We start from the raw sequence: 15906 nt of genomic DNA, 5'->3' as shown, positions 1-15906 counted from the left end.
GAAATTCCTGGTTTTGTAATTATGTTGGTTTTTCAATTAGACATTAAAACAATTCTATTGTGAATTATTTGGGTGTTTTTCTTTTTATATTCACATGTAAGAGGAGTCCCATGTAGGCTGTGCTGGGGGTGGTATGATAAAATAAGGGCAATGATTAGTAATCTTTAGAAGCCGAAATTTAACCTCTGCTTGGGTGATTTAGATTTGGCTTTAGCAGATACTAATCCCTGTACATGCCATGGTGTAATTTGTCATACTTGAACAGTTATATATTAGAGAATTGAAACTATAGTAATGGGGAGCATGTCTGTAGGTCATGTTTAGAAATTTCCACAAGTTTATAGATAATAGCACATCTGTACTGTTTTGTGTTTCAGTCAGTATATTGAATATCATCCTTTTAAAATAGCTTCAGTAATATTCTCAGGGATACCTTAGGTCACTGCAAAGATTGCTTTAGAAGATTGTAAATTCAATGAAGAAAAATACTAATTTGGATCTTTAAAATATGTGAAAATATATTTTTGAAATGTAAACAAAGCCAGTTGTTAGTTAATAACTGTGAGTGTGGTTTTGTGGTAGCATGGCACAGTTACTGCCCATGAGCTTACTTTTTTATAAGAAAAATAAGACTACTTCCTGCCACATGTAGATTGGGAAAACGATATAAAGCAGCATATAATGGCAAGTTATTCTCTGTAGCAGAAAAAAAAAGCATGCAACTTAGTGTGTCCAAGTAGGGTATCTTGAAAGTTCCCTGACTGCTTAGCACAGGTTTATGTCGACCACTCCTTGTCACCCAGTAGCAGGTACGTGTCTCAGAACTCATTGATTGTTAGTTGTTATCTTCCCAGTTAAGCTCAAAGAGAAGGGAAAAGACACAGGTTTTCTCTAATTACTTCCATCAGACCTGTGGCTTACCAAATGGATGGGTGATTGGTTAAAAGGGCTGCAGACTATGAGTTAGAGTGCCTTCTCATTGACGACCAGAATCCCTAAGCCTGTAGAGAAACTGTCGTGCCCAGCACTGTTCCAGGACTGTGTAGCTGAAACATTGTTTTCAGCATTGCCGATTGTGCTTCAGCAGTGAAGTTTTAGGTTCATGCGTATTTACAGTGACAAATCTGACTGTTCTTATTCTTTTATTTTGTGCTTTTTAAATCTAAGCAATTTAATATTAAGTTTATAAAATGAGTTGATGTGTGGTTTTTTTTGTTTGTTTTTGCCTTTTTCCCCTAGCAAGCTCATGAAGCTTTCAAAATGGCTCAGTCCCTTGATCCAACTTATTTAATATGCTGGATTGGACAAGTAAGCTGTATAACATATATTTATGCATAACCTATGCTATAAATAACCTATTAATAGAAAGTGGTATAAATACCATGTTAGTATAAACAACGATGATAATAATGATAACAGGTAACATTGGAGGGCTCACTTTGTGCCAGTCACTGTGCTAGGCTCTTTGTATGTGGAAAATTGAAGCTCAGAGATGCCAGGTATCACTTCCAGGATCATACAGCTTGTAATGATTAAGCTTTGATATGAGAGGCTTTGAGCACCGTCAGTCTGACATTATTATGCTTAAAAAATAAACCCAGAACTCAGCATACATTTGCTAAAAATAATGAACATTTACAGAGATCATTTTGATTACATTTTCTCATTTTCTGTAAAATCTTCATGTTTGATTTGGTACTTGTTTATGAGTGCCCACCCTCCTCCCCTACCCGCCACCCGCATAGTTTAGATTTTTGTACTGCCAAATAGGAATCAGGCTACTAGTCTGAGTCTGTCACTGACTGACTGTTTTACCTTAGCATACCACTGCTGGATTTCATTTTTCTCACCTGAAAAAGAAGGGGATTGGCCTGATTGGCCTCCAGGGTCTTCTGGTTGAGAAATGGTAATAAATTAGTAAGTGGTTCATTATTTCAGTTCAGAGAATAGTGGGAGCATTACCCATACTGAAAAATCATTCATCAGGGTTTAGATATCTTTTATTGTATTTTACCTCGGGTCTAATTCTGATTAATTAGTAAAACAAGCAGAGTTGGAAAAAGCAAACTCTTACTCCCATCAACTGGTAGCATTGGGGCAGTGGCATTACTACAGTAATCTCTATGTAAGTCATTGGACCAAGGGGCCCCAAAATTTGCATTTCTAACTGCTCCCAAATGAGGAGGATGCTGCTGGTCCAGGGACTTCACTCTGAGTAGCATGGCTATAGGTCAGTAGATCTTAGATGCTTATCAGAGTTACCTAAGTAATTTTGCCTTATTTTTCAATTATTTTTTATTCTCAAAGATAATTTATTTCAGGAGGTAACTAGTAGATTTAATTAGAAGTGATGACAATATAAGTAAGACTCAATACTAAATTCTTAATTAGTAATGTGTGATACGTAAAAAAACCCTGATTTCTTATAAAAGATAGATAAGCTTGAAAGTAATTTTAACTGTCACATAATCTATAAAGTCAAAAGCATAGATATAATTTTTAAAATCCTGAGACAGTTTTAAAAATAAACATGTTCACACTCTACTGAGATCTATGGAAGCTGAATTTCTAGGAGTGAGGACCTCCTTTTTGAAAAGCTTTCCAGTTGAATCTGAGGTGACTCTACTTCAGACAAATACCAGTATGATTAGATCAAGGGTGAGGGGAAAGGGAGAAGGGAGTTCATCAGTGTTCTGAGGAATTTTATGTGGATTTTTCCACCACTGCCTTGTTTCAAATGGAGTTCTGCAAGCATCTGTCAGCTTAAGGGCCAATTTAACAAGTTATTCTGGTCCTCTGAGCCAAGGGAACATGGTAGCCAAGATTGAAAAAGAAATTAACTTTGCTTTTAAGCACAGCTAGTGGTTCTTCCAAACAATTTCATTTATTATTATTATTCCATTAAAACACATTAAGAACTTTTTTTTCCTTTTATAGGCTCTAATTGCAGAGACAGTTGGAAGTTATGACACCATGGACCTCTTCAGGCACACTACAGAACTCAGTATGCATGTAAGAATTTGTTCATTCTTCAGAATTCATTAGTGAATAAAGTACTACCCTTGTTGAGAAAATGAATACATGGTGGTATCAGATGCTAATGACAGCACCATTCTTTCTTAGAAACAGGTTGCTGTCTTTAGAGAGCTTCAAGAGCTGATGAATAAATGACATTGGGATTTAATAGATGCAATAGTCACAAAGAATAGAAACTGAGACTCTGGGGAAAAAAAGTGAGATTGAAAAACTAAATTTAGTTGACATTTCTGGATTATTTATGAAAGCGTTTTAGAATTCTTTTGATTGATAATTATTCATTTGACCTATGGGAGTGGTGCTGAGAAGCAGCAAACCAACCCATCCGTCAGGACTGTTTTCTGCCCTGTATTTATCCCATTTAATTCTTCTACTTAGATTTGAAGCAAGTGATTTAATTATGTTCTTAGCTATATTTTATCATAGGAACTCTTCATTTAAAGGCATTTAACAGTTGACTTAAAGAAAACTAAGATGTGATGTTTACTGTGTTGAGGTGCATTGTTTCATTTCTTAATTTTTATTGGGATATTTATTACCCTATGTTCATATGTTAACTTTGGCACTTTTACAGACTGAAGGAGCAATAGGTTATGCATATTGGGTCTGTACAACATTGCAAGATAAAAGCAACAGAGAAACAGAGCTGTACCAGTACAACATCCTCCAGATGAATGCAATTCCAGCAGCACAGGTTGTTTTGAGTAAATACATAGGTAAGGCACCTGTTATATAATGGCAAGATATATGAATAACTGTCAAAATAATTTAAAGAGTTTAAATTAAATTTAAAGTTAATTCCAAATTAAATACTAATTCTTTAAGATAGGAATTTGCACTTTCCTCACCAGTGACCAAGTATTCTGCGTTAGTAAACTTTAGTAAGGATTGTTGATGAGATGAGCAATGAGAATTATTGTTACCTAATGATTCAAGATAGAAGTGATTTCCATGCTGTAGTAGAAAGCATTTTGGAGCTTAATGGGCCTTAATGCTTAGTTTTGTGATTTACTTTCTCTGCAGTCTTAGGCCAAGTATTTTACTTCCCTTAGCATCTCTTAATCTTGAAAAGTAGGGATAACAATACTGAGGTTGCAGGGTTGTGAGACTTATATGAATATTATATGCTTCAGGTTCCAAACCCAGTGCCTTTAACATCCCCCTTTAGCACCTGCTTTTGCTTCAAGATACTGGAAAAATATGTTTAGGCTTAGGAAAAGGACAGAATGCTGAAATTTTATTAACCGTCTAGTGTAATAATTTCCATTCTTCCTTAATAAAACTAACATTGGGTTTCAGTCTCAGCTCCACCACTTAGCCAAATGAAATCTTGGGCTTTTTACCAAATTGAATTTCAGTCCTCCCTTCTATAATACAAGAGTGAAAATATGTATTGCTTAGGATTTAATGAGATATATATACAAAACGTTATGCAGAGTACCCAGCCTATCCTAGATGCTCAAGGAATGTTAGTTTCACTAGCATCTTATTTGTCCCTTGACAAAATTCTAATAAAGAAGCTAGGAGTTTAACAGAAATATTGACAGTTGAATAATCTGAAGAATCAGACAGACTGAAAAGTGGGAGAGAAAATGCCTCATCACTGTAATATGCAGGATGGTAACACTCGTGCACTGAGGCTGGGGCACTTGAGTAGAAGGCAGTTTCCAGACATCAGCACTTTGGGACATTAACATGTTATGCAATGTGCCAAAAGGAATGACTAGTGAATATCTAGAGCCTCTGAGAAAGTGTATGATCAGAAATTTTGATAGGTTTCCTTACAGATGGGAAACATTTGTAAAGGATTTATATAAAGAGGTAAAGCTTTAGCTTTCTGCAAAATTCAGATACCTGGAACATGAACAAATCATTCCCTGACAATTATGCATAGCTAGATTTTTGAGTCTGTAGTGGAGCCATATCATATATTTATTTATCGAATTTAACTATGTGTACTTGGCCAAAAAGTAAGTTAGAAGCAGAAAAAAGAAGGGCAGTGGACAAGAGAGAATGCAGATGAATCGTCTGTCCTGCTGTTTGCCTCAGAGTGAGTGTGGATGGAGGACATAGATCTTTTACTCAGCTTGACTCAGTGTGGTGACCTGTCCTTGTGTGCTGACTTTAGGATTTTTCAAGAATCATTTTGACTATGTGATTTTCACACTATGCTTTGACATTAGAACCTAACCATCACATAAGATGTGATTATACTATACTTTGTTTAACAGTTTAAAGAATTTGAAGGCTTGCTTCCCAATACAACTAAGTACATCAGATGTATTTCTTTCTTCATTAGTAGATACATGATATGTTTTGATACTAGAATTTCAAAATACTGCATTGAAAGGGCCCAAATCATCTTCTGTTTCTAGGGTACAATACTGAATTTTTTTTTAAAACATGGAAATTGAAGCAGAACCACCAAGAGAAATTGTTACTAAATTTAATCACAGAAAGGTTTTAAGTGATTAGCCAAAGAATGAATCTCCTTGTAATTCAAATGACTAGTTTTAACATGAGCTACAATTTCAAATTATTGTATCCTTGGAAATAAAAATATTTAAACTTTAAAACATAAGTAGAAACCATACATAACTATAGATGTTATTCAATACTTTTAAAGAGTCGTAAAATGATGATTGGTATTTTATAGTCATGATGAAATCAGACTACTGTTCTTAGCAATGCCAATGAAATCAGGAAATAATCTGGTGTTTAAGATTTTGAAGCAATTGAAAGTAAAACTAGTATTTTACAAACACAACCATCATGCACTTGAAAAGATATTTTTGGATTTCCAGAAAGAATTCAGAATTATGCTCCAGCTTTCACAATGTTGGGTTACTTAAATGAACATCTACAACTGAAAAAGGAAGCAGCAGCTGCATACCAAAGGTAAAGACTCCGTTTAATTGAAATTTGACCCTTATTTGTCATTTGGCCCTTTTAAAAAAACAGAGTCTCATTTTCATGAAGAAGGTACTGATAAAATATTCTGATTCTTTTCCTGATCTTTCATTATCTGTTATTATTACATCTTTGAAGGTAAAAAGATGCAGTTCCAAATTTTCAGCTGTAATTTGATTTCTTATGCTCCTCCTGTGAGAGCAAGAGAGAGAGAGAGAAGAAAAAACAAGAACCAAATTTAAAAAAACCCTCGGATTTTATTTTAGAAAAATCTATCCCTTTAGACTTTGTCTAGCTTTATTAAATGTACGTATTTATTCAGAGAGAAATGAGAACATTATATATTGGTTTGAATCACTTTAATATCTACCATATAGTACTTATTTATTCAGTAAATACTTGTTGAGCTGCTGTGTGCCAGGCAGTGTTCTTGGCACAGGCAACGTAGCTGTGAGTTTACACAGACATAGGCTCTGTTCTCACGGAGCCCGGGTTCTGGTTGGGGAGGCACATGGTAAGCTAATAAACATCTGGGATGGTAATAATTGCTAAGAAGGAAAATCAGAGCAGAGTAAAGGGCCAGACACTACTGGCAAATAGGGAATTTGAGATAGGTTTAAGAGGCGTAGGTTTACTAAGGAGGCGGCTGAGTCTGGCCTGCAGGAAGCGAGGCCACAAGCCATTGGGTTATCAAGGCAAGAGCACTCCAGGCAGAGGGAACAGCGAGAGCAAGTACTCTAAACGGGGTGGACTCGGCACGTTGAGGAGGCAAGGACTGCGTGCTCGGGTGAGACGACCAGCCAGGAGAGTGCGAGGAAATGAAGGTCAACTTGAAGTTTCATTCTCAACAAGTCAGTTGATCTGTGAATAAGAAAATTATTGGTCTTGTGAGTACTAGTTAAAAAGTTAAAAGACCTGATTAGCTCACCTCTGAGGCACATCATCATCCTAAATCTAAACAAGTAGATACTTGGAAGAAGACTTGTTAGATAAAAAAATAACCGAGATGTGTCCCAGATGCTTGCCATCATGTACAGATCCCTCAGGCGCTCAGAGAAGCCATCACCAGATGGTGCTGGAGGCTGTGCAGTCAAGGCTTATTTTGCCAGGTGTATGTGGAAAGAGGTCTGTTTCTTTCAGTGTTGCAATAAAGTTACCAGTAAAGAAACTGTATAAAAGTGATAGAATACAGCAGTGAGCACGATTTTCAGAGAACATTAAGCAGCTTTTGAATGCTTGCTACTCTTGTGGAGCGTACATTATAATTGCAAATATCGTGAGTCTAATGCTGCTTTGCTTAAAATGGCAACTCCACAGTCACTGGGATATGCACCACTTTTTCTTGACTGATCATCACTGTTTTCTGCCTTAAATGAGTGTTGGAGACTTGAAACTACAAATTAGGTATAAATCTAACTAGAGGTTTAATTTTTAATATAATACTATTTCTATAATACTATCTATTAGACTTCTCTGCCAAATTTCTGTTTTTCATGTAACTTTAGGGGCATTAAAAGTTTTTCATAGGTATTTCTCCCTGGCTAATCTTTAAACAGAAAACAAAACGAAACAAAACAAAGAGCAGAAAGTCTTATATCTGACTCCTATAGTTGCTGAGACATTTCCCTGCTTGCCCACAGGGGACTAAGCATGAGAAGGTAAAAATATGTGCTGTCGGCATGTTGTGTTTATTCTAAGCCTCTTGGGACTCCTGGTGACTCATTCCCTTCTCTGAATTCAGAGTAGCCTAAATATTTTTCTGTGTGTAACAGGTAAAGGCACATGAGAGCACTCCATTTCTTGGCTTCCTACCTCAAACTACTAGTATATAAATAATTTTGAGGGTGTCTGTGTACCTCAGATTCTATATACTTCAAGTATTTCAAAACTTTAAAACATCAATACAGTTGTTTCCCATATTTAGATTAGAATTTTTGGATTGTTTAGAAATCAAGTATGATAAATGATTTCATTTACTAAGAGGTCACTTTATTAAAGTTATTTTCCTGACAACCTAAAATCTAACTAAAAGTACGTTTGTGGTACCAATTTAATAAAATATGAGTAAGCTGTATGGAACTAGTTAAACCATTAGTAGAATTAAATGATGAAAACAAAAATCTGTAGATCCAGTTAAGGAGGAAGAGTAAAAGAATGCTGTTGCACGTGGATAATTTAAATACTTGTCCTTTTTTTAAAGGGCAATTTTGTTGTTACAGACTGCAGAAGACCGAGATACTTACAATGTTACAATGAGAAATTATGGCAGATTGTTATGGTAAGTATATTTTTTCCCATTAATTCTGTGAATCTGTTACATTTTCCTGGTGAAAGTTATGGGACTGGTGAGGTGATGTCCAGTTTCTAGAGTAGAGAGACATGTATAGATGAGTAGGATGGTGACATTCCCTGGAATACGTAATTCCCACCGCACCAAGCTGCTTTAACAGTTTCCTGTCCCTGTAAGGACACTGAACCCCAGTGTGCTTCGTGAGGAGCAGCTGTGGAACTGATGGTTGTGGACTAGACAGGAGAACATTTGGAAGACAGGTAGTTACTGTCTCTACTAGTAGAAGCCTAGTTAATTGGAAGAGGATTAGACTTACTCTGATTTGCCATATATTCTAAAACTGGGGATGGAATTAAGGGTCTAGAAACCCTTTTGAAATAGTACACAAAATTTTGTGTGTGTGTGCATTTTAGGGGTGGGGAGGGAGCCATTTAACTTCAGCTTCTCAAAGATCTCTAACTTCAAAAAAAAGATTAAAAAAAGAAAAAGATTGGAAACCAGTTATTTCAGAAGATAGAACTAGGTCCGGAGAACAGACATGTTAATGGCAGGAAGTTTTTTGGCTCAAAGTAAGGAGGGATTCCTCAAGTTGAGAGCTACCCCAAAATTGATTGTTCCAGTTTGAGACACATTGTTAGAACTATAGTTTGATATTTTGGGATTAGTACCTACATCTTTTAAGTAGCTGCATAAGTAGAAATCTGGGGTAGCCAACCAGTTCTTTTCTTTTATAACCATGTAACTGAATCAGAGCTATAGACAAAAAATTTTTCCTGTTTTGATTGCTTCTCCTTTTAATTCTTTTAAGCTGTGTGTTTAGGAGTTGGTAGAGTTCTTAGACTTCCAAGATTTTGTTGTAGCAGAAGATAAATATGTTGTAAGAAACTGTATGGAATAAAATATCCTTTCTCTTTAGCTTGATGTTTCATATAATATAACTGTTTTAGAAGAAAATTTATACCTCCCATTGAAAGTTGGTCATCTGATTTCTTTTTAATTTGTTTTTATTATGAAATATATTAAACATGCAAAATACAGTAATAGAGTGTGGAGCATAATTTAATGAAAAGTCAGCACTCAGAACAGATCTAAAATTCTGTTAATAGGCTGCGGGTTTCTTTTTCAAAGAAAAAAGTTACAAATAAAGTTGAAGCTCCCTTGTGCTCTTCTCTAGTTCCATAGTTTTCTCTACAAAAGTTTGAAGATAGTTTTCATTAAAAAAAAAAACTTGTAATATATATGTATGTATCTATTAATAATCTAAGGGAGTCTTCTTCCCTTTATTAAAATATTTATCAAAATTTGAGTTTATTGATGTTTAAATTCTTTAACCTTCATAAAACTAATTTTAGAAGCAAAGATTGCCTGTATTTTTAGCTCCCACCTACACCTCCCCCCAAGATTAAAAAGATTTTATGAAAAGATTTCCAATAACTCATTAAAAATAGAAACAGCTTCTGATTACAGTGATAGATGCCAGAAATAAGAATCTCAAAGATTCTGTTCCAGTTGATGGTAGCTTCTCTTCATTTTTAAATAAACAGAACAAGTATTTGTGTGTTTGTGTGTTTGTGCATTCTATGTTAGTATCATATATGACAATTTTTACTTTTCTTCCTATTAAATACAGAAAAGATGATGTATAGTTTTGTCTGTGAAATTTTAGTGTATCTATATGCCTTCCAAAAATGTGTGTGCAGTTAAAAACAGTTTATACAAAGGCTAGGTTTGATTCTGACTGGGTATTTTATGACTTGTTAACCTTGTCAAAGATGCTAGAACTGTACTCATAGGGTAATATTTAATTAGTGTATTAAGCTTAAAAAATTAGAGTTCTTTATAAAAGTCAACTTGAAATTATTTTGATAACTTGAGAGTTTAATTCAAGTTTGTTAAAAAAAAAAGACACTGTAATTTGGCAGAACTGGTCATTTTCACATGTAATTTAAAAGAAACAAAGTGTGAAGTTAAATCCCTATTTGAAATAAGTGATATGCCTTCTATTTTAATGTCAGTCTTTTCTACAGCTTTAACATGTTAAATGAGTAGGTTGTTTAAAGAACCTTGGTATGATGATATCTCCGTAGTTTGATAAATGAAAATGATTTTTGATATTAAAAGTAAGTTATGTTTTGCTTCTTAGTTCCATTGGTGAATATGATAAAGCTATCCAGGCTTTTAAGTCCACGCCCCTTGAGGAATTAGAAGACATCGTAGGTTTTGCATTGGCTTTATTTATGAAGGGTCTGTACAAAGAGAGTAGCAAAGGTAAGTATGTTGCTTAAAGCTAAAGGGTACATCCTACCAGATTCCAGAGAAGAGTTTAATCATGATAAGCTTATATACAGAAAAATGTGATATTAAGATGGGGGTAGGTGCTGCAGTGTTTATTAAAAATCTGACTAGGAGTCAGGAAAAATACTAGGTATTTTTTAGCTTGTTCCCTCATTTAGTATATTATTATGATGAATAGTCACCATAATAATGTCATCATTTAGCAGTGTTGTGAACTGAGTATTATCTTTATTATTTAGATGAAGAAACTGAGGCCCAGGCTCTCTGATGGTGTACATGTAATGTAGCATTTGAAAGCTGGTCTTTACTGTTCCACAGTGTTTCATTATACATTTCTGATAAATGAAGACCTCAACCATTGTTAGTAATAATATACTTTGGTTTCTCCAAAAATGTTTATTGAGTACATTTCCATATAAATGGGCCAAACCTATGTGTGTGCAGCTCATTGTAAGTATCTACTGCTTAATGAAGTTCCTGCTCTGTTCATGGGGATTTGGTTGATATCTCAATGGCTGTAGGCCTCCAATTCTTTTAATGTTAGTGACTCAGAATTCTCTATAGATTCAGAAGATGCAGTTTGGGAAATGGCACATAATAATCCTAATGATATCCCCAGAATCACTGTGAAACAGCTAAACCAAGTTATGTTATTTATGAGTTTTTATTCTATTCACTTGAGAACAAAGGAATAATATATAATTTTAGTTAGACTATTTTGAAAGCTAGGATTAGGAAAGGAAAAACCCCAGTTTGTCAATCAGGGTTGCTTTTACATTGTTTTGCTTTTGTTTCTGACTCTGTGTAACAGCCTATGAGAGAGCCTTGTCTGTTGTTGAATCAGAACAAGACAAAGCCCATATCTTGACAGCTCTGGCAATAACGGAATATAAACAAGGAAAAGTGGATGTAGCCAAGACGTTGCTATTTAAATGGTATGTATAGTTAACATCAACACTTAAGATGACCAGATCCTTAAATATTGGGTGAAAATTTAGAGTAACGTAAAATGACATTCTTAATGTTTTAGGAATGTTTTGGTGAATAAAAGGGATTGGACCTACCTGGTTTTGAATAGTCACAGTTAGAGCTAGAGATTATGATTTAATTTTAGTCCTGGATCCATCCAATTCTTCAAAGTCATTTTGTACTCTGGGTGTATTATTTATTTTTTAAAAAGAGTAATTGATCACCTAATCTGGTAGGATCTTGAAATTTTTATTAAGGCAGCCGTAACTGGCTTGTTTTGGTCCTGTGGGTTCCCAGAGAGATTTTTTTTTCCTCTTCCCTTTTCAGGTTTACCTGATAAAGTTCAGTTAAAATTGAGTCTTTAAAAAAAAACACAATATAACATAACTATTTATATGATTTCTGTTACTAAAACAACATCCTCTGATATCTATGGTTATTTATGTGGTATTTTTTTGACTTCTTGAAATTTTTTCTCTTTTGTGAAAGCTTAATTCCTTCAAAAGTAGTAGATGATTAATAAATGCTATTGAGACAGTGGTTATCAATGAGTGCTTTATTGGCATTTTAAGTGTTATGAATCCTCATAGTACAAAATTGCCTCCCTATTGCAGCGAGATTGCATCCTTGTCCCGCATCTGTTAAATGCTAATAGCACTCTTCAATCATTGTGAAAACTAAAAGTGTCTCCATATATCTCCAGTTATGCTCCCCCACCCAACGGTGGGGGCAGGGAGATGATTAGCTGGTACTAGTTGAGAACGACTTCTGTAGGATAAGCTCTGTATTTGTGTATTCATTGTGATACTTTTGTCCCATCCTGACTAAAGTAATTTTCTTGTATAATAAATAAACAGTTATTTCTCCTCCTTTTAGCTATTTTGAGAAAACCAATCAAAATTTTTAAAAAATCTTATCACTTTACATGGATGCACTCATGTAATGTGAATATATGGCTATGTAACATTCAGAGAACCCAAAGCTGCAAATGGCTTGGGGAGAAGAATCAAAGATGCCCTTGTATTACTGCAGGTATCAAGAACAAAAGCAACCCCAATTTAGACACAATTAGATTAGTCTTGGGTTACTATTTAAAACAGTAACATTAGTGGAAGTAGAGAAAAGTGATAGAATATAGTCTTATTCTTTTCCCCTTTTATTATGAGGGAAAACCTTTATCTTCTTTTTTTGTGGTGTTGGATCCAGGGCTAGATATTTTATCTACTTCATGTTTCTTTGTTTTTGATTCTCTGCATGTCATCTTTTAAACTTAACACTACCAACTGCTCCCTTTCCTGCTCCTTGGCATTCTTTTCTTTGACTTCCTTTCTGTGAAAAATACAGTTACCAATTCTGAATTGGTCGTGCTTGGCATTCGTATGATAGAAACTAAGCAATGTCCTAGGTGCTTATTTAAGGGGAATATGAGTCAGTTCAACATATAAGGGGAAAAAAATTGCTTACCAACTTCATACAGTTTATGATATTAAATAATTACATATAAAATCCCTAGCACATGGTACAGGACAACATGAAGGTACTGCACATTCAGCACATGTTAACTTAGTGGGATGTAGTCATTTGATTATAATTTAGATTTTGTGTATTAATAAATATGAGAGTAGGTAGGTTTTTCTCCTTTCTGGGTCAAGGCACAAATTAGAATTTCTTCCTTTGTTGTTAGTACTGGAATTTATATTTTAGTATTTGCTTTTTTTTTAAGTTACAACTTACAGTATGCTTGATTTGTATTGATGGAAATGACTGTGACTGATATTCTTCCCTGTTTGAATGCCTATATCTATTAGCCCTTATCGTAAAGAGAGTTACTGTGGATGCTTTAAGTACTGTGTACTCTAGAGCTGCCCATGAAAATTCATGTTATACATGTTTGTTAAAATCAAATTCTAAGCAGTTTGCTTACCCCTCTCAAAAAATAATAGAAAGACATAGTGGTAGGTATGTGATATTTTATAATGTAATAAATATTTCTGTTATATTTTAATAAACTTTATTTCAAAGATTTTCAAAATTCCTTTGTTTTGTTACAGTACAACACTTGTAATTATTATCTGAAGTATTACTAAGTTTGTAGGGAGCTAAGGTTTTCTTCATTTAAATTAATAAGGATTCCTAAACATTATTGACTTTTACTTCTGTAAGGCTAAATCAAATTGCACAGTTGAAGAAGGGGAAAAGAAGCTGATTTTACATACAAAATTTAAGTTCTCCTTCTGTTACAAATATACTACTTGGTAGATATAGGTAGTATTTATACTTACTATATATAGCATCACAGAGCAGTAAGAAAAAGCTTTTTGAGAATGATAAAAAATCAGATCTTAGATTAAGGGTTTTCCATTGTATAATTTATACCTTCTAGGATTTTTTCGAAACTAGAGATTTTAGTAAAACTATTCTAATTATTTATCTAGAACTGAGATCCAAAGAGACTGTGATGTATATATGTTTCTAAACTTAGATAAAATGACCAGAAAAGGAATTTCGCTGTTAATACTCTGTGAAAGGCCATTGGTACTTTTAACTGCTTCAGAAATTTAGGGAAATTACTGTTCCTAGAAACCAAGGAATTTGCTTTTATATGTATCTTAAAAGCTGGGCTATCATTTGGTGAATTTATAAGTAAATTGTTTTTCCTACTAAATGTTAAGTATGTTTTAATAGTTTCACACTATTGTACTCATGGCTAATAGGCAATTAAAAATACATTTACAGCTCTATCTTAAAGGAACCAACCACAGAAAGCCTTCAAACCCTGTGTGCTCTAGGATTGGCAGTGCAGGATGCTACACTGTCCAAAGCTGCACTTAATGAGTTACTGAAGCACGTCAAACAGAAAGACAATGATTATCAGAGGTGCCTTCTTACTTCAGCGGTTTATGCACTGCAAGGCCGCAGTGTGGCAGTGCAGAGACAGGCATCTAAAGCTGTTCACAGGTAAATTCTGTACTTGTGCACTCAGGGTCTGATTATGCTTAATGAGTTTGTCTTTGAGATTTGGACCTTATTAAGACTATACAATGAGGTAGGTGTATATATTTGGAAACCACATTTTGGTTTTATGAATTTGTACATAGGACCAGGTAACCGTACACAGTTATTTCACCTATAATGATTTAAATTAAAAATTCGGTTAATGAAGACAAGAGAACAGAAATTTTTCCCTTATTCAGATTAAGGCCCAAACCTTGTTTTAGTATGAAAGCCCTTACAAATTCTCAAGTGTGTGATATTGTCAGCTTGTTATCTGATACTTTCCAAGTTTGATGGTTTTAGGAATTTTTTGGTCACTCAAACATCCATTAATATATGCAAAATTTAGAAAGCTGTCATCATTAGCAGTAGTGGTTATTTATTTGTTTTATTTTCAGCAGTAAAGTGTTATGTCTGCAGTTTATTTTCCTTCCACCATTCTCATCTCTGTGTGTTTTCTTTGAATATAACATATTAAATTTCCTTAACCTTTCTTGATTAGATATCATGGCTTTGTAATCATCACATTGCTGATTTTTCTTTCTTATTTTAATAAAGACTATAGGTGTATATATGAGATAAAAGTATGTTTTCTAAAAATTCAGACAGTTTCAACCACACATGGACTAATTGTGTCCATACAGTTACATTATATTACATGTGAACTTGTTTTACATTATGAATTAAGATTATCTAAAAGATTTTAAAGTTAGGTACTAAATAAAATGTTGATTTTTTTTTATTTTTTTGTTATTAAAGTAACATCTCTAAGCCCTCTATTTTTTTTTTTATCATCTTTATAGTAACCCAGCTGACCCTGCTCTTTGGTCTCTGTTGTCCCGAGTGGTTGCCCAGCATGCTCAACGAAATGCAAAAGTGAGTATCTTTCTGTCCTGAATTCTGACAGAAAGATAAAATAACTTGTGATGTGGTAAATAATATAATTTTAAAGTATTAGCATTAGCATTCTGGAAAATAATTAACTAATATAGCAAGGGAATTCTATTCTTTAATGAAGTTTTCTATCAGTAGTACACTGAGTTTCTTCCATGTGCTATCGTACTGCTCTGGGTGTTACAGAAAATGGAGAGAAGGAGGTGGACTTTTTTGAACATGTTAATGGCTATGTGATAATATTATGCTTGTAATGTTGCCATTTAGTAAGCATTAGCTATTGTGTCTCTGAATCCCAAAAGATAATTTTACTTAAAAGCTTCTTGAAGGTAAGAAAATAAGCACTGGAACACTGCAAATTATCTGAAAATATGAATCTAAACATGAAGTCACTGATGTTCTTTAGAATAAAAGGGATTTTCACTGTATTTTAGTTCATAACAGCCGGATATTTTCAGGAGTCTATAAAGTATTTTGTTAACCTCTTTCTGTGTGTAATATGTCCATTCATAGTTTAC

General features: G+C 34.2%; 1 protein-coding gene across 4 annotated transcripts in view; it reads left to right on the top strand.

The window, feature by feature from the left end:
* The window catches only part of SKIC3 (SKI3 subunit of superkiller complex), a 136786-nt gene that overhangs the window by 91233 nt on the left and 29647 nt on the right, over positions 1-15906 (top strand). For all 4 annotated transcript variants that reach the window (XR_010379210.1, XM_031448544.2, XM_010993956.3 and 1 more), the window contains exons 24-32: positions 1240-1308; positions 2938-3012; positions 3611-3752; positions 5841-5934; positions 8147-8224; positions 10380-10504; positions 11343-11466; positions 14237-14458; positions 15298-15370. Coding sequence is in view for 3 of the 4 variants with exons in the window: in XM_031448544.2 (XP_031304404.1) it covers positions 1240-1308; positions 2938-3012; positions 3611-3752; positions 5841-5934; positions 8147-8224; positions 10380-10504; positions 11343-11466; positions 14237-14458; positions 15298-15370 (1002 nt within the window). In the remaining variant the exon portion in view is untranslated. The remainder of the gene's footprint in view (positions 1-1239; positions 1309-2937; positions 3013-3610; positions 3753-5840; positions 5935-8146; positions 8225-10379; positions 10505-11342; positions 11467-14236; positions 14459-15297; positions 15371-15906) is intronic.

Source organism: Camelus dromedarius, chromosome 3, assembly GCF_036321535.1.
Source record: "Camelus dromedarius isolate mCamDro1 chromosome 3, mCamDro1.pat, whole genome shotgun sequence".
Taxonomy (NCBI): Eukaryota; Metazoa; Chordata; class Mammalia; order Artiodactyla; family Camelidae; genus Camelus; species Camelus dromedarius.
The sequence above is the reverse complement of the archived record's forward strand: the minus strand, read 5'-3'. Positions and strand labels throughout refer to the sequence as shown.